This window comes from Orbicella faveolata, unplaced genomic scaffold, assembly GCF_042242905.1.
Source record: "Orbicella faveolata isolate gen_17 unplaced genomic scaffold, um_ofav_v1 contig_1, whole genome shotgun sequence".
NCBI classification, from domain to species: domain Eukaryota; kingdom Metazoa; phylum Cnidaria; class Anthozoa; order Scleractinia; family Merulinidae; genus Orbicella; species Orbicella faveolata.
The window spans coordinates 15,450,001-15,462,500 of NW_028301536.1; the positions used below are offsets into that span (position 1 = coordinate 15,450,001).

At 38.6% G+C, this 12,500-nt stretch overlaps 2 protein-coding genes across 7 annotated transcripts in view; one reads left to right on the top strand and one right to left on the bottom strand.

The window, feature by feature from the left end:
* The window catches only part of LOC110049515 (E3 ubiquitin-protein ligase TRIM45-like), an 8,544-nt gene extending 441 nt beyond the window's left edge, over positions 1 to 8,103 (bottom strand). Inside the window, exons 1-3 of one of the 5 annotated variants that reach the window (XM_020755336.2) lie at positions 7,754 to 8,103; positions 6,762 to 6,815; positions 1 to 5,216 (exon numbers count right to left, since the gene is read on the bottom strand). The exon at positions 1 to 5,216 is cut by the window's left edge and continues 441 nt beyond it. In XM_020755336.2, the coding sequence (XP_020610995.2) occupies positions 3,714 to 5,117 (1,404 nt within the window). In that variant the 5' untranslated portion in view covers positions 5,118 to 5,216; positions 6,762 to 6,815; positions 7,754 to 8,103 and the 3' untranslated portion in view covers positions 1 to 3,713. Of the gene's footprint in view, positions 5,217 to 6,761; positions 6,870 to 7,556; positions 7,710 to 7,753 lie in introns of those variants that run through there. The other 4 variants (XM_020755320.2, XM_020755328.2, XM_020755312.2 and 1 more) reach the window with 4 other exon arrangements.
* LOC110049504 (protein PBDC1-like) overlaps positions 1 to 12,500 on the top strand; it is a 21,548-nt gene that overhangs the window by 1,342 nt on the left and 7,706 nt on the right. For both annotated transcript variants that reach the window (XM_089291778.1, XM_020755302.2), the window contains exons 2-3: positions 11,365 to 11,425; positions 12,454 to 12,500. The exon at positions 12,454 to 12,500 is cut by the window's right edge and continues 13 nt beyond it. In XM_089291778.1, the coding sequence (XP_089147904.1) occupies positions 11,365 to 11,425; positions 12,454 to 12,500 (108 nt within the window). The remainder of the gene's footprint in view (positions 1 to 11,364; positions 11,426 to 12,453) is intronic.

A 12,500-nucleotide genomic window follows, 5' to 3' on the forward strand; every position in this document is an offset into this window, starting at 1 on the left:
CAATGGCCACTGTATTGAGCAATTTTAGAAAGCCATCTCCTTGATAGGTCATGGCCTCCACAATGTGGGAGATGCAACCCAGAGGAAAAGCATAACAAGCCAAATGAGTATCCATATAGGACTGGATACATGCTATTCATTAAAATTGCAGGACTCTCAAGATTGGATCTTGCAGATCCTGGTTTTGTAGTGATACTAGTGTAGCTACCGTACTCACGGTTTTTACATTGTTATACACACTATTTACCAATCGATCTACGTCTCCTTTTTTGCTTAAATATGCCTTGCATAAACCTCACAAATGATTATTAATGTTAATTAACTTAAGCCGTGACAAAATAATACATTATTGCTACATGTTTGACATGTAGACAGCATACAAGCCTGCAAATAACAGTCGGTCATCAGACAATTGTCTGGTAAATTTGAGGTTTTGACAGGTAAAAGCTTAGTCTGGTCAGACAGTCTGACCAGGCATTTCTGCTAAACGAAAAATATTTTAACTGGGAATTTGTAACCGAATATGAAACATCATTTTATTATGCTGCCACACGTAAAAAAGCTTTGTTATCATAGTTTTATTTTCACTCCATTTCTGAGAAATAATTTTATCACACACGATGTGTCGTCTCAAATGTAACGTCTAATTGTAAACACACCACATCAGCGCCACTATAGATGGTTTTCACTGTCACGCAACAAAAAATTAAATCAAAAACTATTCAGTGGATAAAGTCAAGAAATTTTAATGTAATAGAAGATAGAAGAAGAATGCACTTCTCCAAGTTTGAGGTCTCTGCATTTTCCCAAACTTCAGATATTTGTCAAAATGTTCTGTGCAAATTTACCAAGCCCAGTATGGAGCTGCCATTTTGGTGAAGCTCTGTGCTCCACCAACATGGCAGCCAAAAATCAGTGTAAACATCTGAAACTTCGAGGAATATCTTAACTTTGGGACAACACACACACCTTAAATTTGGAGAACTGTCTTCTTTATTTATCTTCTATAATATCACAATTTCTTGACTTTATCCACTGAATGGTTTTTGATTTTATTTTTTATTGCATGACAATGCACACTCTCTATACACATATGACCAAGCGAGTGAATGCAAACTAGGGGTACAAAGGGTTGTAAATTTGTCAATTTTCAAGGGTAAAATAATACCTGACTTAATGTAAAGGTCCCCTTTCTGGTGCTAATATTGATTTTACACTCAATTGGTTTTAACTCTTAAGCCATTGAACATTTTGGCGAAGGGTCTACACTGAAATACCAAAATGTCTCAAATGTCTCTTATTTTTAATTTCTCATGACAAAAAAAAAATTGTCCAACCAGACTGGCTTTTTGCCAGGTCAAAACTTGTCTTTGGCCTGACAAATGACCTGCTTATGGCCAAAAATTATTTGCAGGCTTGGCATATATTCTATACTGTGACAGGGTGAAATTTTAAAAGGAGTTCACTTAATGCATATTTCCTTATTATAAAATGAAAATAATATTAGTTTCCTTTTTTACTGGCCAACCAATCTATCTATGTCTTCTTTTTTCACTTAAATATGCCAAAACCTTGAATGAACCTCACACATGAATTAATTTTTTACTTGGCCTTAACAAAATAATAAATTGTGGCATATAGACAGCATATATTTAACTGTCACAGTGTGACATAATTTTTAAAAGCAGTTTCCTTACCTAATGCATATTTGCTTAAATTTAAATAATATTAGTTAAGGTTACAGTATACCTTCGGGTCGGCAATTTTCTTCAAATTTGGATTTTTGGGTGAAAATAGAGGTCGAAGAATAATCTCTAATTTCTGAAAAAAAAAATTGAAAAAGGCTAAATATTGGCGGAGAAATGGCGGTTTTACGTTTTCACCGGAAGTAAAAGTTTACCTCTTGATTGACAGCCCTATGGCGCGTATGCAATCAACCGAGACGATTTTCGCGGGAATCACCTATATGGATGTCACGAATTGACTACTCAGTTGATCAGCATTGTTGTTCTGACTACCCAGCATTTTTGATATTAGGCGTGTCTCTATTAAGTTATAAGTAGACATAGACCACGTTTAAACCATGGACCGGTTCGAAAAAGCGAAAACAGCGAAGAACGAATGAAAATACATCAATGAGTGAAGAAGCGAAAGTTCGCCACGCTGATGAAGCTATAGTTATCGTATAAGGCGGGCAAATATTCGTGGTGAGAGAAAAGAAAGGTTCTGTAAAAATTTCGGAACTTGACAACAATAACAGGGATGCTGACAGAGACTCTTCTGATGAGTCCGATATCGACGAATCGTCGGACTCATTGAGACCATTTGAAATATTATCCATGCACAGTTGCCCACACACAGTTGCTCTCCGCGCTGTCTTTTGTTTGTTTCCTTCGCTCAGCTACTCTAGCGTTCGTATCCTTTTTAGTCTTCCCCATTTTGCCAGACCAGCATCAAGAAAAACCGAGCTACAGAAAAATTATCTGTCTGCCTTCGGTTCCTTGAGCGCATTGCGAAACACAAGAGTTTTTTAGAGATTCGCGCGTAAATTTCACCAGGAGGTTAACGGTAGTAAACTTTCCCTGCACTGATTGGCTTAGTTACCTGAGAACCCAGTTGAAGGCGTTTGTGGGCGGAGTTTGTTCGCGAAGCAGAAAATTTTTTTTAGCGCTGTTTTCTCGAAAAAATTGTTTCGCTTGAAGCAGACACTTTAAAGAGTTATAACTCAAAGGGAATTTGTTCAATTGCTCTTAAATTTGGACAATGGCTAGTTTAACATATAAACTACAAAAGCGTGTCTGGGAATTGTTAATTTCGAAATACTTTTTCTTCGAGAGCGATTTTTGTACGATCACTCCACATTTTTTTAATCCTATTTCGAAAATGTTCTGTAACTTTTTACTGCAATCGAATATGCCAAAACGCAGACACGTTTTTTAAGCGCTTTGGGCCCTGAAACCGAGGAAAAAATTAAATTGGCAAAAAACGAAATTCGCTTTGACTTGTAGCTTTCGAAAGGTGATTCGGGCGCTCGCATTTAGTGGTCGTGAAAAATTCGGCAATTCATTTTCTTTCAAAATTCTTGATATAGCTTGATAGCCAGCTCCATAAGCTTTAATTTGGTATAGGGGTTTAGGTATCTACAGCTTAAACTGCACGCGCTACATCGCTTGCGCGCGAGACACCCCTGAAGGTATACTGTAACCTTAATGCCTAATGTTTCAAAAATATTCGGCGATTGACTTCAAGACATGAGTTGTCTTACTAGGATTAAAGTCTTTTCTTTGTGACTGAGGAACTCCTTCTTTCCTTACCTAAATATGCATATTTGCTTAAATTTAAATAGTAGTTAATGCCTTGCTTTTAGAATACTTGGCTTTTGAATTCAAGATAGGAGTTATCTTACAGGGATCAAAGCCTTTTCTTTGTGACTCATACGAGGAACTCCTTCCAGTTTCCTTAACAATATCTTAGCTGCTGGTTGGTGGTGATAGGGAGGCGGGGATTTACAGCCTGAATATGATCATTTTTAGCACAATCATATCATACTTCACTCCTCTACTTTGATTCAAGAAATGCTGTTCTGGATTGTAATTGGGCTACAGTTCAGGTCTTCTTATTTTATACCAGTCAGGTTGGTGTGACATCCTTCACATTTGTGATTATGCTTCTACGGTGCCGACCAGTTTGAATAACAATCCTCAAAAGAATGTTTAGTTTAATCCAAAGATTTTAGTTGACTGTGGATTAATGTATGGACGAATAGGAACTGTAATTCCATCCCAGGTATCTATCTCATGCGAACGCTGGTTGTAGATCACAAGTTGTTTCAAATCCAAATTGAGGTAAAACAACAATAAGTCCCCACACTGCCAGCTGCTGATAGTGCTTACAATGGCAGACGAATTTGGATAGTACTTATTGCCGTCACTCCAGCGCCAAGTGCAATGACCATTGGTGACACCCACCTCAAAGAGCTTTGGGTCAGCAGATCGTCTTAACTTGTCAGGTGCTAGAATTCGAACTTGCCAAGAATGCCGGCCATGACTGAACCAACATCCTGTGAGTGACTCCTTGTCTTGGTGGTCAACCTCTGGTGGAAGAACAGCACATTGAGGGTTGAGAATATAGACTGAAGGTTCCACCTTCCAGGGTACTGGCTCCCCTGTAATGCAATGTCCTGCCACTGAGACCTGTATGGTGTGGGTGCCCATGACACTGGGACAATAGGAGAAAGTGTGGTTATCTGTTTTACTCCCCATGATGACATTCTGAAGCTCATTATCACCAGGGGGCTTGATCTGTACTTTCACTAGATTTACCCCGACTTTGGTTGCCCTTGCCAGGTCATCCATTGCCATGACAACAAAGTAGGACCTCTGTTGGCATCTAGAAGTGAACATCTCTCCATTCTTTCCTCCAAGCATGCTGAGGACATACTGATCACCCCCTTGATGGTCTTCATCATTGACACGTGCCATCTTGTCAACAATAGCGTCAACGGCTAAGGATTTGTCAACTTCTATGCCAAAGTTGTTGGTGCGGCACGGTTTCCACTGTAAAGCAACTTCGTTAAAATCAGGCAGACAAGAAAGCTGACTTTTCATAGTAATCAATTCCACATCTGATATTTGACCCAGAGCATGTTCAGTGTATTCTACACCTCTCCTAATTTCCTCATGAGCAAGGGTTAAGGTTTCCATCTGAGTTTGAAGCTGCTGAACTTTCTTGTCACGCAACACTGCAACATCTCTTTTCAGTTGGGCACGTTTACGCTCCAGTGTTGCTATGTTTTGATCAATTAGATAATTGATTTCTCTCTCTGCTTCGGAAGCCCGCATCTCCACTTGCTTCTTCATTTCTCCCACCCAAAAAATCGAGCCATGAAGACCAGTTAGTTTTTGCTTTGTGCTGTCAAGGCTTTCTTGGATAGCTTGCCGTTCCTTATCACTGGCCTTTTGAATGGAGAGGTACTTGTGATTCCTGTGATGTTCTCGCACAACACAGTTTCTACATACTATGTCTCCACAAGTTTGACACAAGAATTTAGTGACCTCTGTTGGATGCTCTTTACAGAATGGAGGACTTGCTGGAGGAGAAGGGATATCTTCCTGCATTGTATCGGTTTCTTTATCTGGCGAACTGATGTGTTGTGTTGTTCCAAATCAATCCAAACTTGTTTTCCCTATATATCTCAGCCACTTATTTCAACAGATCTGCCAAGATAAAAGATAAATCATAGCAAAAGATAAGTAGCAAGCCTCAGAATAATGAAGGAGTTGTACATAACCCCTCCCAACTTATGATAACAGCATACAGAAACCAAACAACAAACCTACTGTTACGATTTATCCTGACTTAGAAGGGAGGTGTGGTTGTTGCCTAATGGTTAGTGCGCTGGACTCTGATTTAAGTACTCCTCATTTTAGCCCTGACCATAATATTGTGTTGTGTTCTTTGTTCAAGACATTGGTATTGGCAAATTAAATGCTTGCCAGGGGAGGGAGGGGGTATCCTGTAACAGACTTGCACCCTAACCTAACTCCTTATATTTGCTTCATGCTGCTGAAGGCAAAGATAAGTGCCAGGCCTTGTTGATCTCAGCTGGAAGCACTAAAAATTTATTTGAGAATGAGAAATAAGCATATCATGTTTGCCTGTGGTGAGGTCCACAACTGCTTGTTAATCAGGAATCAGGAAAAGTGTCCACCTACTCTACAGGAAGGCACATGACATGAAAAAGGATTGAGTAGGACCTCACTGGGTCAAGTAGTTAAAAGCTGATTAACTCTTATCTGAGACAGTTTTTTGAGATTCAAGTTTCTTTCATTAATAAATAAAGTGTTTTTTGCGGAGTTTGAGATTACCGGTAGTTCTGTGCGTATCGAAATCAAAACTGGAGGACAGAAATATCACTGAAACATTATAAGACAAAAGTCATAAATGAAATTAAATCAAACTTCACACTAATCCTGGATTAGTTTAAGTGTGCTTTGAACAACAAGGCCCAGCTGGAGTACAAATTAAATGATTGTCTTGTTCTAAAATTAGCCTTCCTTGTGTGAGTGATATCTATGTTCCTGACCTGCTGCACGATAAATCTCATTAAAATATGTAAATTTAACTTCTGCAACAACACTGGTGGTGTTTGTTTAGATTTACTGAAAACAGGATCACTTAATATATGTAATCTTAGCTCTACATCATTAATTATGCACAACCGTGCTTTCGTTTTCAATTTAAAACCAATTCTATGTATTGGCTTGCCTGTTAACCATAGCACTCAATGTGCGAGATATGTTCAAAATGTAGATCTCTACCTCTCCATATAACTTAAGCCAAATAAATAAGATATATAACCAGTTACAGAAGTTCAACTTAATTGATGAGCTTCCTGATTCAGCCTGTTTCCAAAGCAAAAAGGAAACATGTTATTATGAAAACAAATTGATTTGAATATATTAAGATCAGACTTTATCTGATCACGACAAATATTTCGCAAGGTTTTCTACAGTAAGTGTATTGATGAATATGTTTCACGGCTCTCAGATATATTTCTGGCGTGTAAACTGGTAATCTTGGTCCGTTCTTGACTATTAGCCACCACTGGATTTGGAAAGACATGTCTGACGGAATCCCGTGATGAAAGCACTTTGGTCGAAGAAAACGATCAACACTAATAAACATCTTCATTTCAGTTTGCCCTACGGCAATACTAACACGCGTCACGCAAGCGAAATCAGTTCGCAGGCTATACTCACAATGAATCTCAATCCATCCTCTTGCCAAATTTAAAGGTCTGAATCTTCCGTCATCTGTGAGGGAAATGAGGTCGTTCACGTCTAGCTCGATTTCAACATGGTCGATCGCTAGGGATCAACAATTTCAGACAAGGAGTTTTCTTCCACCGTATTTAAATTTATTAAATTAAAAAAAAAAAAAAAATAGAAACATGATCAGTTCTTTCGCATTTTTTCGAATTAGAACGATAAAGGTGACCATGGTGTTATTGAAGTCGTGATGAAATATTTGTGGGAGTGCTGGGGGTGTGTGCGGAGGTGCGTTTAAAATTTGCTAACAAAGCGCAAACTATGATCTTGTTCGTTCTTGTTATATACATGGCAAAATAAAAGATTTTAGAATTGTGTTCTCATGAAAAATTACTTCTGGTTACGACAAAGCTAAAATGGAAAAAAATGTCGCCCTTCGATATGCTAAAGCGAAAAATTATGGTAATGAAATAGACAACAACTGTCTGTTTCATATTCATAGCTTTTGGACAATTTGAAAACGTTTTACGTTTGTCTCGGTCGAGCTTAAAAGGTGAACCCTCTTTTGCTCAAAACTAACTAATTATAGTTCTGTAGCACCAAGAGAACTGAAAATCTTTCGTTTAAATGCAGTCACCACAAAAACGAGTACGGCAAGAAATATATTACACGGCATACCCGAGGCTTTAACACTCGGCTGTTGACGCCATCAGTTCATATCGAAATGCAGCCTTTCCAAAATAACTCGCTAAATTGACTCCTTTTAGTGTTGAATGTGTTACTCACCGTGCAATTTCGTTAAGATTTCGGTAAACATAAATCGAGACAGAACTTTTTTTTCCAGACGAAATTTGACAACGAACAACAACCTCGCTTAATATTACATCAGATCACACCAACTCTGAAACGTGCTTTGTCTTCGTAGGCGGAAGTCGAAGAACGTCACTAAACTCGAGGAAAAACAATAAAAGAAATACTTTTACCTGCTAATTAGCAAAGGCTGTGGAAATGGCCATGTTCCACTCGAAAGTCTGAGAAACGCTGCTGGATGTTGTACCTGTGGTCAACTTGTGTATGTGTCAACATGAATAAATAGCTCTCAGTAGGAGGGACTGGGTCTAGGCTGGTACGTGCTGCATGCGAATGTTTCCTTGTCACGTTCATATGCATATTTTCATCATATTTGAGACAACGTTGTCGAGTGGAAGGCTAAAGTAAACAATTTTAAAGCAGACGAGACTGCTACCTCTAGGGAAGAGGGGTGGTTGGGGCAAGAGGAGTGGAGAGAATTCCGACAGATACATTAAACACCTGACGAAATGGCACCATGGGTAAGAGTCGGTGTGATATAAGGGTGTCTGTAAGAGTTAACCCTTATAATTATTGAGAGCCAACCACTGTTGAATCAGTGATATTAAGGCTAACCTGAGCGCTATTTAGGCTAACCGTAGTGCCATTTCGACATTTCATGTTTAAAACGAGCCCCAAGGAAAGTTCTTAAAATTGTGTTTATATTGTGAACCAATATTTCCATGATAAAAGCTTACTAGTCAGCTACCAGACCATGTCGTCTGGCTGACTCTAATCCACTTCATCCAGCTCTGTATTACTATTTAATAACACCAGTTCTTTGTTAGGTTTCTACTTATCATCTGAAGACAAGGAACAGTATTTTTAAAAATAAATTTTTCTTTGGCACGTGCACGCGTGATTGGGTAACGAAATGTGAAATCTCGGGCGTAAAACGTTCTGTTCTGTTTATGTGCCCCCAGTATGTACAGCTTGCCTTAAAATTCATGATTTGTAAATATGCTTTTCGTTGTGAACTAAATACGGGTCAATTGAGAAAAAATTATTAAAATTCAAAGTCTTAATTTAAAAAATATTATTTTTAATTCAATTATCAAGTGTGGTATGCTGTCCTAGGCCAAGAAACAATGTTTTATCACGGTGTAGCTTTTTGCGACCGCGGGTAAACCCTCAAACACCACTAGGCCCAAGTTATAACCGCCTGCTACATACACATCTGGAAAAATATGGAGAAGTCGTATTGCAGTTTGACTCGCAATATAAACAGCTTCTTAATGCCTAGTAGCCTTATGTTTGTCCAATCCCGGGAAATTTTTGTCGCAAGATTTGATGAGGCATCTTTCACTCATATGGTAAAAATGTAACCCGGGTTAATTAAATTTTAAAAGTATTTGACTGACTGGGAGTTATCATATAGAAAGTTCTTGGAATTCGATCAGGATGAGGTTTATACAAATAAGCACAGCATCAAACATGCTTTACCTTCAACTTGTGACGAGATCTTCTCACAACAACCGGTGGAAGTTGTCTTTGGCGTTTTAAAAGTCTACCTTAATGATAGCGAACAAAATCCACCTCTTGCCTTGTAGCTAGTCGGGATTTTGTTGTAGTTTGCGGCTGGCGGCCGGTTAATTGGAAAAACCGTAAACGAAGTGCCACGCTGAGTCCGTTAACAGGATTATCCGGGATTAGTTGTTTTGTTTAAAAAATTTTTTGTGCAGGCTTTGACCCTTTTCATAAATGGCTGCCAATTTAAATTTCTTTTGTATACATTTAAATTAGCGTTACTAAACTCGTTTGGGAGTAAAAATTCTTTTGAATTATCAACTCAAAAACGAGGTTAGTCAGGCTAATTTTAATACTTACAAAAGAATTAATAATTAGCAGCCATTTATGAAAAGGGTCTATTGTGTGATGTATTTTTTATGACCTTGCGAAATACCAGGTGGGTATGGAGACCACCGGCAGATTGAATTTTAATTATCGCGGGTGACTGCGGAGTTGATCAGTTTGCTGCTTTGTTGAATTTTTGTTTCCTGTAAAGTTTGATTAAAAGTTGGATGACGCGTTCATAAAGACCTCGCAACGGGAGAGTTTTGTTTGTTGTTTGTGTGTTTTCCAAACGTCAAACGGTGCCTACTAAATACAAAGGTTTTTGCGCCAGATTAGGACCATGTGAAAAAAGTGGACCTTTGCGAGGGCTATTGGAATCCACAAAGAAAAATGGGGGGTAGCCACGAATTTTTTCGAGATCATTAGCCTTGAATCTCAGCAAAAATGCTGACATCAACATTTTTCTGAAAAGAGAGGGAAAGGATAATTCGTCACAAATTTCCTCAGAATTCGCCGTTACATACAGAAAGCAAACACATTTATAAAGATCTTAAAACTACTTGGTAAAAGGTGACATAAAAACCATATTTAGTATGTTTTTAATAACAAAATCGTTGCAATAGCGCTTTTATAGCGACTCTGACAACCTTCCTCTGGTTCAGCTAAAATACATTCTAAATAGCTTTTCCTCAAAACCAGTAACTGATCAAGTGTTGAATAGGCTTGCCACTTTCATTTCATAACATAAAATGCAGGGGTAACCAGGCGTTTTTTAAAGTTATTCATCTTTTTTGAAAACTTTTCCGGTGCCCGTGACATTTTTTCTTGTCACCTCCCTAGTTGAAAAAAAAGAAAAACATTTGCGTCTGTCGCACTTGTTTTGCGCGAGCACGACGCCATCTGCAGGTACATCCAGGTACATGCATGTTTACTACTGGATTTCAGTATAATTTTCGACAGATAACAGCTAGTTTTTCAGCTGGAAGCCGTTAACAGTTAGTAGTTAACGATACGCTTCTATTATTCTGGCATTCCTGGTTTTAGTACAGGTTCATTAAACTTGATTTGGTCACAGCATGGATAGTCTCTCATCCATGGTTACAGTAGGAAAATTTTGCTTTCATTTTAGTCGCGTACTTGGTAGCGTAGTTGATCACGCCAATGCCAACCCTAGCGCGCTCGTGTAGCCTTACGTGATGCGCAAAACGTGTGCGCACTAACAATAGGTCGATTTAGCAAGAGAACGGGAACGTCACTTGACGACGGCGCGCGCAGTACATATACCCAAATTTGGTCAAATTAGAATAGAATCCAGGTTATTCCGCGCGACCTGCAGTCGTCATCTGACGTTCCCGTCCTGTTGCTAAATCAGCCTAATGTAGGCACCGTCCTTAACAACCATCTGTTAGTGTTTTATTAATGCTGTTGCATGTACTTGATTATGGTCGTGAAAAGGCAAAGGAAGAAGAAATAAACCGGATAAACATCTTGGCTAAATACTACAAGAAGATTGAAAGAAGTAATAAATAGAAAGCGGGGAAGGGGGGTGGATAGCAATTTTTCTAAGCAAGAGTTTTATTCCAATTTCAAGTTGTGCAAGATATTTTTGGGGGGTTCGTCCGCACAGTTTTATTTTTTTCTTTTACTTTATTTGCAGTATTTGCACGATTTCTCTTTCCCTGTTTCTGTCTCTTTTTTCGCCTTCGGGCATCCTCAGCGGGACATCCCCAGGGCATCCCCTACAAAATCCCCTACTATAAGAGGGCCGCAATGGTAGGTGGGAATAGGTGAAGTGTTGTTTCTGTTACACACCGTACTAAACCTTGACATGTTTCCTGAGTGAGCGGACATTTTGATATTTCAGTGCTTCATAAAGCACTGAAAAACTCTGATATTTTTGCGCTTGGCTTCTTTTTGATTTCTTTTGCTTTGTGCTGTTTATTCTTAACAGTCTTCAAGCCATGGCAGGAGAATCTGGGTTGGATATGGACCCGAACAAGTACGGGAACGATGTGAGTAGAACAAGTCCACGTGCAAGTCAAAACGAATCAATTCAATCCATCACTCCACATACATGCCGATTCTTTGAGGTTTTCTGTAAACTCGTAAGCATGACACTCACCAAATTTCCCTTGCTGTGTGACAGTTTGTTCGGGATGATTTCGCGTCGAGAGTTTCAGAACACGGGCACCACTATTAAGTAGTTTAACTCGAACATACCATATAGAGTCGGAAGCTCGCCAGCAAGCGTAAGCTTAAACGTGTGGTTTTAAAACCTCTGTGAATTACATTAAACACATTTGATGGGGCACTAAAAACGTTAACGTTTTCTGGAAAACAAAGTTAATATACACGTATTATTAATATATCTTCACACGCAACCTATAATAACCTAGATGGTAGAGTACATGTTGTCTAATCAGTCACATGTTATTTTTTTGAATAGCAAGCAGTTTATGTCGTCATTTGACTACAGCTACCAGAATTCACTTTGTTTCTCCTTTGTTATTAAACCACAAAGGGGTTTAAATGAAAATTGCGCCAATTCGCTTGAGACTTAAGGCTTTAGATTATTGACTTTAGTTAGGTGCCCCAGTTAGCTAATCGTGACATGTTGGTAAAGTTTTCATTCATTCATTCAAGAAGAAAACACCATCATGCACCATTCTTGGGGCCACACCAACCTATATAGCCACCCCTGTCCCTAAAAGTGGTGCTCTCAAGAAATACTAAATCATTCAATTGAAACGATGTTAAACTTCATTTAACAATTATAAGCATTTCACCAAACTGCATGAATTGAACAAACCAAACAAGGAAATCTCCATAGACACAGAGGTGATTGTTACCAGTAATTACCTATCACTGACCATTATTACCTTCCCTGGGACATTCTTAATTTTGTTCTAATCTTATTTCTTTAAATTTCATTTTGGGTTACATTTTCCAGTAGTTGCATCACCCCATTCAGTTCAGGTATTTGTGGTCAAATTCTTCTCATCTGAAGACTTAAGTTAATAATATTGACTTACTTTTGCAGGCACAGATGGAAATAGTCTGGGCTCTCAAGGCACATCATCACGCTGA